This window comes from Crocodylus porosus, unplaced genomic scaffold (assembly GCF_001723895.1).
Source record: "Crocodylus porosus isolate Cpor-Errol unplaced genomic scaffold, CroPor_comp1, whole genome shotgun sequence".
In the NCBI taxonomy this organism is placed as follows: domain Eukaryota; kingdom Metazoa; phylum Chordata; order Crocodylia; family Crocodylidae; genus Crocodylus; species Crocodylus porosus.
Window position 1 is genome coordinate 11620375 of NW_017728906.1, and position 13313 is coordinate 11633687.

The 13313-nt window shown below is 44.4% G+C and overlaps 1 protein-coding gene across 1 annotated transcript in view; it reads right to left on the minus strand.

Annotated features, from left to right (window-relative positions):
- DCAF6 (DDB1 and CUL4 associated factor 6) overlaps positions 1 to 13313 on the minus strand; it is a gene marked incomplete at its 5' end in the record, with an annotated part of 140301 nt that overhangs the window by 98775 nt on the left and 28213 nt on the right. Inside the window, one exon of the mRNA XM_019557099.1 lies at positions 2798 to 2890. Within this exon, the coding sequence (XP_019412644.1) occupies positions 2798 to 2890 (93 nt within the window). The remainder of the gene's footprint in view (positions 1 to 2797; positions 2891 to 13313) is intronic.

Sequence of the window (13313 nt, forward strand, 5' to 3'; positions counted from 1 at the left end):
CAGCCAAGAGCCAGGGGCTCCGTCTGCGTGGAGCCCAGAACCATGGGCTCCATCTGGGTGGCCGTCTCTGAGGTGCCCGATGGGGGGGCGGCAGAGCCCGAGGGGACCCGAGGGGTGCGGCGCGTGCCCATCCGTGTCATGCCTCTGGTAGGCTGGCTACGGCTGGGGCTGACTACTCTGGGGGGGTGGGTCGCAAGCAGGGTCTCGTGCCCTCCCCTGCGCTAACTCAAGCGCCTGTTTACGCAGCCTGTTCACGCGGCTCTGGTCGCGTGGCTCCCTGGGGGGCTGGGCCAAGTAGGGTCCTGGGAGGGGGCTTGACCCGGCCTGGTTCCACACAGCCAGCCTCCTCCCAGATTAAATATTTTTAAACTGTTGTTTTAGGTTTTTGTTTTTTTTTTTTAAATCTATTTTGATCCACCCCAGTCAAGGTGCTATGTCTTCACAAATATTGTTACCTTCACTAGCTAAATAAAAACTACCTTAGGTCCACGTACCCTTGCTAGGATTACATTTCCATTCCACAATGTAGATGTATAGTACTGGTTTCCAATCTATTTATACATCACCCGACCAAAAGACTTAACATCAATTCGAAATCTAGTCAACTTAAAAAATTAAGTTGTAAACTTAACTTTCCTTAACTGTTCTCCTGTTTCTGTCTTATTGCATTGCATTCTGACTTTTAAACATTTAAAAACTCTCCCACTTTCATCTGTTGCTATATAAAATCTCCAAAGAAAGGAGATGAAACCGTACAACTGGCTATATGCTAAATTTTATTTTATGTATCTCATCTTTTAATAATAAAAGGAATCTTCAGCATTAATTAGACCAATAGTATGTAAACACACTGTTTAAAAAGACTAACCCTTAAATTAATACATAATAAATCTTGCAGATTAAATTACAGGAATGTATCCTGCTCTGCCACAAAACTGTTCATTCATCAAGTCCCCTGTTAATACTTTTTTGGTTTTGGGAAATTATTCCCTACTCCCCCTGAAGTCTGTTCCACAGATATCTTCCTCCATAACTGAACTGCCTGTATTTTATAGCAAAAGATTCCAGACTGATAAACTAGTTGGGAGTTGTCACACTGCCACCAGTAGTAGTAAAGGAAAGATGATCTTCAAGATTCATCTACAAAGTAGAAGAGATGAGACTAGAGGCATGGTGGGAAGGACAGTTAGTGGTAGAGGTCATATGTCTACCCCTACCAATAATCAATTTTTGGTTTAAAAAAAAGTAACCCCAAAATCCACATTTTTCAGTGATTAAAATGAAACACCACTATATATATCGATATATCTATATATCTATTTATCTATATATCTATACATAAGTGGTGTTTCATTTTAACAATGGAAATATGTGGATTTTGGGTTAATTTTTTAAAACAAAAATTGGGGATTCTTTATTTATCAGAGAAAACCAGGACCCCTGCCAATAACTATGTATCTATTAAAGCTCTTCAAAAGAAGCATAGCTGCCCCCCAGCTTGACCATTCAGGACCCTGTGCCTCCCAACTGAATATCACCCACCTCCCCCTTGACTGCCAAGTGTCTCTAAAGCATTTGTTTTTCCTCTCTGAAATAAGAGGTGGGCTGGAACACTGATATAATGGGATGGAACCTGGGGAGATATTCCTGACTGATAGTACAATTTTATCACCGTTAAGTATCATGTATGAGGATTCACACTTCTACAGAAATAAACATAATGCAAATCACTTTGACCACCCTATCTAATCCATACCTAAATCTTAAAAAATGCAATACTTGGCCACATTTCATCTAATTAATTTCATTAGTATGGAAATTTCAGGTCTTTTCCCACATTACAAAGTCCAGATTTGAACATGGTCACATTATACTGGAACACAAGTTTAAAGTAATTTTAAAACATAGTAGGTGTGGACTGATAGAGATTTTTGGGGCTGATACGAAGAGCTGATTTTTAAGGAGGCATATTGGTCGATACTGATCCAATTTCCGATACCAGCCGATAGCAGATTGGAGAGCTGCGGGCAGCTGGTAAGTCTGGTGTGGTGGAAGGGGAGGGAAGGGGCACTGGGGGACAGATCAAAGCCCCCGCGATGAGGGAGAAGTGGGGCTGAGGCAAGTGCTGCCCAGCTGGGGTGAGGTGGATGCTGGACAGAGTCGTGGCTAGCCCAAAGCGGGAAGCGGGATGGATCTCACTGCTGTGCACTGCTCATCTGGGAGCCACTGGTCTTGCACAGCAGGGAGGGGGCAGGGCATGTACCCCCCCACTTCCCCCACCCTTGAACTTTGGTGGAGGATCACATGCGGCTCCCAGGGTGAGTAACTCTGGCCACCCCCACAATAGGTATAGAAAAATCAGTGCTGGTACTCTCTCACGTATGAGCTGTCCACATTGTGTTTTGCATTATGTACTATGAATTTTACACATTTATACTATGCAGATTAGAGGGAAGTATGGTAAACTAAACTGAAATAAATAAAACATGGGATACATGCTCATGATAAAGGTGACAGCAGCTGAAACTGACTCCAATTTATGTAAACTACCATAAGAACGACATTCTGTACTCTGGACAAGCGGTCTGTGTGGCCCTCAGCTGGGCAATGCCTACCTCCTATAAAGCATAAGCAGAGATCCTTAAAAGAGCACAGAAACATTTTCTAGAAGTTTGTAAAGATAATCCTATGATACTGAAAATGTATAAAATGTTCACGAGTAATTCATTTGTATTAATTTTAATACAAGCACTTACTCTTACTAGTAAAAAAGCTATTATCTGCCAGGAAAACTTACCTTTCTGCTGTAGGGGTTACTAATAACCAGGTTGGTGTCATCTGAACCTGATAAAATATATTCTCCTGTATCATTCCAGCAAATTGTATTCACCTGTAGAACATATGTAAATAAAACTGTAGTTAGTTTAGGAAAAATCCATGCAAGAAATAAAACACCCCAATACATACATATGAACTGCTTAAACTTTCTTAAAATATTTAAGATGCTAATGTACGTTCAGAGACCTGATTTTGATTCCTATCCTCACTTTGTGCAGTATGCTCTTCCATGCACATGTAGGGGATGTGGCTTGCGTGCAAATATTTTATTAAATGCATGCATAGGCATTTGATAGCAACAGAAAAGCACAATGTGTTTCACTGAGTCATCAGCCTCTGCTGCATTAACCAAGAATGACATGACGTACTCGACTGGAAAGAATGCATTTTCACATATGTTTTTCAGACAAATTCTACAAATGAAATAAAAAGCCTACATAGAATTTTAATATGACACTGTTTCTATGGACTTGGAAAAAGTATTCTAATGGTGGATAGTATGAAGAAGTTGTGCCATTTTATGGAATTATTTGATACAGGAATCTTCTTTCATTTATGTAGGCATCTCTCTTGATATTTGTATATTCCACAACACTCTTCATACATACATAAATGTTGCTGCATCTCATCAGTTCAAGTCACATAGCAAAAGCAACACAATCTCATTACTGGTCTACATTAGAAGGAATAATTTTAAAATAATGATTCTATTTACATGTGCAAATAACTGGAAAATAGAAACCTAAACTTTAGTAAGTGATTAACAATAGTAGCCTTCAATGAGGAATAGTCATTTGGTTAAAGCGTTTTCCAGATTTACTTTCAACATACATTTTACTTTTCTAGCCTCTGAATTGCTCCCTTTCATACCTGACAACGGAATCCTAAGGCACCCATCGGATAAGAGGAAGCTTCCAGGAGGTTATACAGTGCCCAGTCCCTCTCTCTCTCTCTCACACAAACACACACACACACACACACACAGTGCCCAGTCCCCCTCGCCCTCCCCCCCCCGCACACCCCCTTGCTCTCCAGAATGCTTGGGGTACTCTGAATTTTAGTTAGGAAGGAAATGTTATAACATATTCACTACTGTATCTTCAAGTTACCCAAATCCTGCATCACCTGTACACTGAAGACCCATACTTTTCCAGAACCTTGTGAAAAAATGCACCTTGCATAACAGTGAAGAAATCCTCCCAGGCCTCTCCTGCAAAAAGAGGGATGGTTCCAGAGGACAACTCCGCATTGGGGTAAGGAATCAGGTTAGAAGCACATAGCACTTTATTTCCTTGTTAGTTTTTCCATATATAAAATATTGTTAATGCCGTGTAACCAAGACTGCAAACTGTTAAAGCACCCACACTGAACACCTTCAAGCGAAATTTGGATGCTTATCTTCCTGTGATCCTATGACCCCAGCTGACTTCCTCCCCCTTGGGCAGGAGGCTGGACTCAATCTTCCAAGGTCCCTTCCAGCCCTAATGTCTGTGAAATCTATGAACTGTACTCAAAAACAGAAAGATCAGAAAGGATGCTCACACACCTTAAGAGTGGCATTAATTCAGGCCAAGAAAACATTTTCATTCTAAACGCTTCTTCTAAAAATGTAAACAACATATCAAAACTATCACCTTTAGGGAAAGAATGTCTTATTCCATCCTGAGTCCAAAAGGTATATTTTTTTATTTTATTTGTATTACAATATGAAAATACAATAATTTGGCTACTTTATTTTGTAAAGATAACATTTTAAGTTTCAAATCTGCTATTTGGGGCCTCTATTACAGAATATAATTTTTGATACATGTATTTAATTTGCCTTTGAAAATCATATTTAAAATAGTAATGCTATAATTTTCCTCAACAAATAGGCATTCATCATTCTAGGTATGTCATGGATCTCAATCATCTACAATGAACAATGTAATGAATGAGCTTACATATGTAACATTACAACAGCCTGACCGCTCAGCTATATTAACTAAAGAGTGTGGTCAAACATAGAAGAATTTCATGCAACCAGCCCTGTTGCAAAAAATGAAATCGTCTAGGATGTTAGTTATTTTCCATTATAGATCCTTCCAGGTGAAGAATGCTACTATTACTCTTGACAAAAAAAAATGGTAATGAAAAAACCACAGGTGGAAAAAAAAATTATACGCAGCAAAAAAAGAAGGCATCAGCAAAAATAAAAATAGAAAGTGTGAGGGAACAGAACAAGAAAAAAATAATAGAGAAGTTGGTTATAAAAACAAGAAAGGGAGAAAGCGAGAAACAGAGAATGAAGAAGCATGTAAAGGACAGAAATAATGACAATTGGCACATACAGATATTCACTCTCCAAAGAGAAACTGCTGAAAGTGATTTAACCCTGGTTGTTCCCAGGTCATTTTTCTCCTAGAGCAGTCATTTTTACTCTGCAAGAAAAATTCTGAACATCTGTACAATCCCAAAAGCAGTGACTTATTAAGGAGAAAACAAATGTCTGTACAAGACCAATATTAATACTGACATTGCAAAAAAAAAAAAAATCAAAGCAGCAATACAGACTGTGGAATGATTGATTAGGTTGCAGTACTGAAGAGAATAACCTGGGCGTTACAGGAGACCATAAGATAAATAGGAACACAGGGTGTTTTATTGCAAAAAAGAACCCGGTATACTGTTGGCCTTAACAAGAGCGACACCTGCAAATCAAAGGAAATGATGCTCAATTCTCCCGTTCTATTCTATTCAGGCCTCACCTGGAGTCCAGTTTTGGATTCCACACTTCAAAACAATGGGAATAGACTGGAAAAAGTCCAATGAAAAGCAATAAAAATTATTAGGGACCTGGGAGGCATGACTTATGAGGAAAGGCTGAAAGAACTGGAGTTATTTAGTCTGTAGAAGAGAAGACTGAGGGGGGATTTGATATCAGTTTTTAAATACCTGAAAGATGATTACAAAGAGGATGGAAAGGGGCTTTTCTCTGTGGCCACAGGGAACAGAATTAGAAGCAACAGATTCAAGCTGTGACAGAGTAAATTTAAGTTGGAGATTAGGAGGAAATTCCTGACTATGAGGGTGCTCTAGCATTTGAACAGGTTACCCGGAGAAGTTGTGGAATCTCCATCCCTGGAAACTTTGAAGAGCAGCCTGAACAGACAATTCGCTGCTTACTGAGGAATGATCCTGTTTTGAGCCAGGGATTGGACTGGATGACCTTTCTTTCCAACCCTACTTTCCTATGATCCTATACCATTTTCCAGAGATGCCCATATGGTTAGTTATGTCTATAAATCAAAAACTACTATAGCATACGGGCTTATCAACATGTACCTATTAATGCAAAGCAATGAACTCCAGAACTTATTGCTCCTGGGCACTATATCTGCATATACACCCTGGACTGCAGCATGTTAAGCTGGGTCGGAGCAGCCCCAGCTGGCAGGGAACCCAGGCAGTCAGTCTGCCCAGGAGGTCAGCTTGCCAGCCCAGGGCTGCTCCAACCCAGCTCAATGTGTTGTAGAGGGGCTGGCTGGGGCATGAAGGTGTTCCAGTGTGGGGCTAGCCAGCAGGCAGGCCTTGCACTGAAGCATCCTTTTGCTCCATCCAACCCAGTCCTTGTCGACATGTGCACTGCTGCATGCTAAAAAATTCTGCGGTAGGACAGTACTTGTATTTACAAGTACCAACCTGTGGTGTAGTAAATTAGTTTCACGCAGCCTAATAGGGCTGCACATGTAGATGCAGAGATGTACCCTACAAGTTCATAGTACCACCCCATGGCATGTAAAAAAATATAACCCTCAGCACAAAAAGAGTTTGAAGTTCCTGGTGTTGAAAGAAGCAGCTAATAAGTTTTAACTGAGCTAGCAAAGAGAATAGTCTGCTGAACACAAATGACACAACGACTGATAAGAGAGAAGCGACGAGCCAACAGGTCTGCAAAGATTAGATATTAGCTTTTTATTTAATAAAATGCTCTGTATGCCAACTTCTTTTCAATGTTCAATATTTATTACTGCTCTTCTGGCCTTGAAATGGAAACAGTAGACACTAGGATAAATTGATCAAACAGCAGGTTTTTTTAAAACTACCTATTTCTTTGCCTCAAACAAAACAGAACTGTAGGAAATATATCTACCCTTTAGAGATGTAAAGGAAATAAACTCCTCTGGGTAATCAAAGGAACAGAATTAACTAGATGGGAAGGAGGTGAGTTGATTACCAGTACCAGTGGAACAGGGAAAAGGAAAGCATAAAGGTTCAAGGGGAAGTGGGAGTACCTGACAGATACAGAAAAGAAGAGACAGGGAGTGTCTCTCCTTCTCCACGTGAAATTAAAGCACAGGTGTTAACACTACATCACTAGCATTTTCTATACTAAAGTCTTCAAACACTGGTTCCCAACCCAGGGGCACAACCCAAATCAGGGTCGTGGGGGGTCCTCAGTAGGGTTGTGAATGGCCTGCACACACACACTCGTGTGCTTTCTGGGAGCAGTGGGCAGGTGGGATGGGGCCACTGTGCAAAGGGGGCAATGGTGACTCCCCTGCTGCTGCACTCCACTCCCAGAAGCCCCCACAGCACCAGGTTGGAAAGTCCTGTTGGTGGCCAATTTAGGGTCACAGCAAAAAAAAGGCTGGGAACCACTGCTTTAAGAGATATATTTAGAAATTGCTTACTTGCGTTACCTGGTGGGAGGGGACGAACTATAGTACTACCGATGTACCCAATAGATTTCATAGACATTAGAGCTGGAAGGGACCTCACAAGATCATCCGGTCCAGCCCTCTGCCCAAGGGGCAAGACGACAGCTGGGGCCAGATCACTCCAGCAAGATAAGCATCCAACTATTTCTTAAAGGTATCCAGAGCAAGTGCTTGCACCACTTCTGGGAGAAGTCTATTCCAGACTCTGGATGTTAGATCACAGTCCATTTCCATATTAAATACATCAGGGATGATTCATTTATCTCCGTCCCTATATTGTACCTTTATTCCTTTCTTCAAGAATTTTCACTTAATTGAGAGACCATACAGATGTAGAAAATTGTCATCTGAAGCTGCATTTCCTTTCCCTTCCTTGCAGTGAATATAAAGATTCATTTATAACACATTGTCCTTTAGATTTAATCATCTTCCCAGTGATTTATTGAGTGATTTCAGGAACCTACTAAGTGCTAACCCTGTAAACCAAATTAAAGCTAAAAGGGTAAGAAGCCAAGAGAGCAGAAGTGGAAAACTACTTCTGCAGAGTACAATGAATAAGCTCTGTTCACTTAAGATTAGGATTTAGTAAATAGCTTTAAACTGCTGAAATACTAATGATGAAGATGTTAAGGAATGTTCCATGCTGCTTTCACTCTTTTCCATACATAAAGGCATAATATCCATCTTTAATTTTATGCTTACATGCTGGTCCCCCCTCAACCTCTACAAGACTCATGCCTCACTCAACTTACAGTCTGATGGTCTGAAACAAACCAAAAAAACTTTCACCATTTATTTAACCCTCACATTTAAAGAGCACAGACCCCTGAATTACTCACTATATATCATCCGTTTTGCCAAATGATGGCCTAATCCAGGGATTGGCAATGTTTTTTGGCAGTGCCAAAAACACCTGCATCCTCAACTTGTAAATGTCAGCAGGATGCCAGGGTAGATGGCAGGGGAACCGCAAGGGACCCAATCCTTGTTGTGGCACCACAGCCCCAGGCCTTTCCCCGAGGTGTGCAGGCCAAGAAAAATGCCTTTGCATGCCATGGTCTGGCACACATGCAGGGGGTTGCCTACCCCTGGCCTAATCATCAGGGCTATCCAAGTACTAAATGACTAGAGGCCACAAGTACCTTGGGCCACACTAGCAGAGGCTGCACCAGCAGGGGGTCACATTGCCCCTCCTACTGTACCATGCTCCTGGGCCATCCCTTGCTGCTCCTAATACCCTGTGTACACCCCACAACCCCTGCTGCATTGCATGCTCAGACTCCTGGCTCACCCTGAGCTTCCCAGCAACTAACTCTCCACTGCTCTGCAGCACTCAGGCACCCTGGCCTACGGGCTCCCCCCATACTGAAGGCTGTGCCAGTGCTGCACCACCCTACCCATTGAGGCAGAGGCAAGCCTGGAGCCCTTGGATGCAGCTGCTGAAGCAGGAGTAATGGAGGTGAGGGGATAGCCAGGTTGGAGCCCAAGGGCTGCAATTTAACCCCTTGTAGACTATATTTGGCCCATGGGCCTCCCACTGGATAGCCCTGCTTTACCTGATGCTAACACACATTCAGATGCACTCATCTTAAATAATGGTACATATATTTCTAACCATAAATACTGTAAAAAGAATAGCATGCTTACATAATTAAAAACTTGGCCATTTTCTGATTTTTTTTACTGCTTCACTTTGATCTTAATTTTTTTATACATGAGATTTCCTCTTCTTTTTTTAAATGAAGATGCCAAGAAAATTCCTACATGTGGAACTATTTACAAGGCATGAAATAAAAAGCTGTGCCCCACAAAAGATGTATGCTGACTGCAACTCATTTTTTTAAGCATCATATGAAATGAGTCACAATTTTGAAGGCTATCTTCAGGACTAGTATCTTCTCAAATAATATACAGATGCAAAGTAACAATAAAAAACTGCGGAAGTGTCACAGAAAAAAGTTTCTGATCACTTAAGAGTACATGGAAAATATACTTTTTAAAAGCCTAACACTGAAAATTAAAAATGTATTCTCCCTAGGCATTCATCCAGCTTAGAAATCATCATTGCTAAAATGCAATCTCCCACCCCTCTCACTTGGCTGCTGTTAAAAATAAATACAACGTTTTTATACAAATGGCAAAAGTTGCCTTTTACCTTCACACCACTTTTTTATAAGTGAAAATCCCCAAAACACTGTTGAAAAATTGGGGAGGGATGGGAGAACAGAGAAGAATTAACCTGAGGAAGAGATCAGACTTAAAAAAATTCAGACCAAACTATGGGTGGCTTGATAAGTTAAAAACAACTGAAAAATAACCTTCATGTAAGAAACACTTCCTTCATCTTAGCCCCTCAGATCAACAAGTGTGGCAGCAACTGGATCAAGGAAGAGGTAGCTGATCTCTCTGCCATCTGACGCGAGATCAAAAAAAATCAGCAGGTACTCCAGGCAAGTCACTAAAACAATATAGTCTATCAGAAGATCACAAAGGAAATGACAGCCTGGGGTCATGAACATGACAGGAGTTAGTGCCAAAGTGCAAGGCACAGGCATTGAACAAGCAGTTTGTGAAGACACAGGATAGCAACCACATCAGGCGTGTGCCAGGTCATGTGTAGCCACTACAAGGAACTTCTACATCTTCACAGTCAGGTCCAGAAATATGGTGGACACAGCAGACCACGCCACTGCTAGAGTGCAACATGGGCTCCAATGCAACTGTGGTTAAGGACATGCAGCCCTCCCAGGCCAGCACAGCAACCCAGAGCTGAGTCAGATCAGTGACTCCCAGTCCATCCTGGCCTGGCTAGCAACCCACGTTCAATGTGGAAGTAGGAGGTGTTAAATGGCCCCAGTGCAGGGGAAGGGGACAATTAGTGGAATCAATTAGTGTTTTTGGGAGGCACGTGTTTAATGGTAACTGCAGGGTCTTTAGCTATCATTGTGTTGCAGGTCCAACTTCATATTCCCCCACTCCTAAAAGAATCCTTCAACACATGACATACAGCTGGTATGGCTGTGATTGCTTCACAGCAGTAGTCTGCAGATCTCATCAAGGCAGGAGTGTGTGTAGGAGGGAGGATGCTTGCTCTCTTTGCATTCTCATTCCATGCATTTTCAGGAATTCAGTGGCTGCTTCTCTGCAGCCTTTGTGATTTATTGGCAGACAGTTAACCTAGAAACTAGGGGCGCACCAATAAAATTTTTCTTGGCCAATACCAATGGCCAATTATTAATTTCAAGGCCCCCACAGTGAGGGAGGGAGTGGGCCAAGAGGTGCCCAGCCAGGTCAGTGAATGCAAGCCCACTGGGAGTGGGGCAAAGTCACAGACAGCTCATCCGGGGAACACAGGGTGGGGGGTGGCTCCCTGCCACTGTGCCTACCCCCATGGAAGACATGGGGGGCATGTGCCCCCCCCCTTTTGTGCATGGGGTGAAGGCAGGCTGCCCACTGTGGGCTTGGGGCCAGCAGCTGCACCAGCTTCTTCCTGGCAAAGGGGCTGGGCTGGAGCTGCACTCGGAGCAGGTGGGGGCAGCAGCTAGAGTGAACTATAGCCACCCCAAAATTCCCCATATCCCTCCCTCCCGGCACCGCTGACCACCCCGCCTCACCCTAAGTGTAGCCCCAGCCCAGACCCCTTCCGAGAAGAGGCCAGCATAGCTCCTGGCCCTGAGCCCGCAGCGGGGCAGCCCACCCTCGCTCCAGATGCAAATCTGAGGGGCACATGCCCCCATGCCTCACCTGGGGGTACGTGCAGTGACAGGGAGCCACTCCATTGGATGAGCCACCTGCAGCTCCGCCCCACTCCCAGGGTTGTATTCAATGCCCTTGCTGGGCAGCCCCAGCCCCACTCCCTCCTTCTCCATGGGGGCCTCAAGTTGCCATGCAGCCTAAAGAGCAGTTCCAATAGGAAAGTGGGGGGGAAGAGGGCACTGAGGCCCCTTTTGGAAGAGAGGAAGGGAGTTGGGCAGGTCTGGGGCTTTGGGCCCAGGGCTGCAATGCACAGCTGCAGGGCCCCAGCATGGAGTAGGACAGGCCTGTGAGCAGTTCATCCAGGATGGAGCAGGTGGGCCCAGCTCCCTGCTGCTGCACGCAGTCCCAGAGGAAGAAGGGGGACCAGTACTCCCTGAGATTTGTGCACAGGGTGGCGTGGGTGTGGGCTGCAGGTTCCCACCCTGTTGCCCTCCTACAAGACCACCACAGGCCAGCACATGTGATGCGGCACTGCAAGGAACATGGGAGAAGCTGCTTGCCATTGTGAACTCCATGCTGTCCTAGCGAGGCATCCACTGCGCATGCAGCAGCAGCAGCAGCAGCAGCAGCAGCACAGAGTTGTGCCCCTCACTGCTGCTGTTGAGCATGCAGGGGGGACATTACTAGGGCAGCATGGAGCTTGCAGCAGCAATGAGCTGCCCTGCATGGCCCCAGTGTTTCCTGCAGTATCAGGTCGGAGGCCCTGGGGGAGAGCAGCGGGGCAAGTGCCCACAACCACCCACACCCTGAGCACAGATCTGAGAGGCACTGGTGCCCACCACCCAGGAGTGTGCACAGTGGCAGGGAGCTACAACCCCCAAAACCTGAGCCTGCAGCAAGCAGAGAGAACTGGGCTCTGCTTCGTGGCAGGAGACTGTGGACCTAGGTGCCTGGCCCCATAGTCCTGGCAGCTGAGGGCCCAGGACTAGTGGAGTTTAGTTGACAGAAGCAATTAACCTGATTAAACACTTTGTATGATTCACCACCCTTCGTCCAGAGTCTGCAAAGTGGCCAGCCACCATGTCGAGAACACAAAGTAGGGATTGACAGGCATCTGTTTGAGAATTTACTGGCATGGCATCAGCAGGACCAGGGGCCACTCCATCTCCAACAACAGGGGCAGAGGCTTGGGTTTAGTCTCAAAGATGCTGTGAAACATGGATACAGAAACCACACACTGAGGTATGTTGCTCTCAGTAGAATCCATGTGTATCCTCAGGTACCTCTAGTGAGCCTCAAGACATTTCACAGCCATCCTGCTAAGCCTGGAGCTGAACAGTTCCTTCCAGGCATGTCGGGCTCCAGTGAACAGCTTCATCAGCCAGGGGTTCAGCGAATAGGCAGGGTCCTCAATCACTCCTCCACTGGGATATCACACAGACTAAGGCAAAACGCTCTCCCCTCTCCATTTATTTAGGGGGGAGAGAGACCCTAAATACCCTGGCGTTGTGCACCTTGCCTAACCAGCTGGCCTTTATACATGTGAACTAGCTGCAGTGAACACCCTGAAATATAATCAAGAAGTAGCCCTTCTGATTAATGGATTCCCAGCCACAGTACACAAGGGGAAGGATAGCCATGTGTTTGCTATTGATGGCCCCAACGCAGGTAGGGAACACCAGGCTGGTAAAATTCTGCACAACATCCCATGTATCAACAAAGCATATGATGCATAGAGCCATCACCTGCTGGATTGTGGGACACACCTCCCACTGCCTCTAGTCATCAATCTGGCCACGCCAAAATGGTTTGCTGTGGACCACATGCTACCATACAAAGATGACAATGAGCTTCTTCATGATTTAGGGTAACCCCTCATCACTGTTGGCCGCTGCTGTATGCATGAGGCAAGCTCCGCACAGTTCTCCATGAAGGATAAGCAGAAGTTTATGAGACAATTGCTCATCATGACAAGTGGCTATGATGACCCAGTGCCACTAGTTGCTATTTATTTCCCTAGTCCAGAAATGCCACTGAGAAATTTGGAGAAACTCCCCAGTCTGCCTGGTCACAACGTGA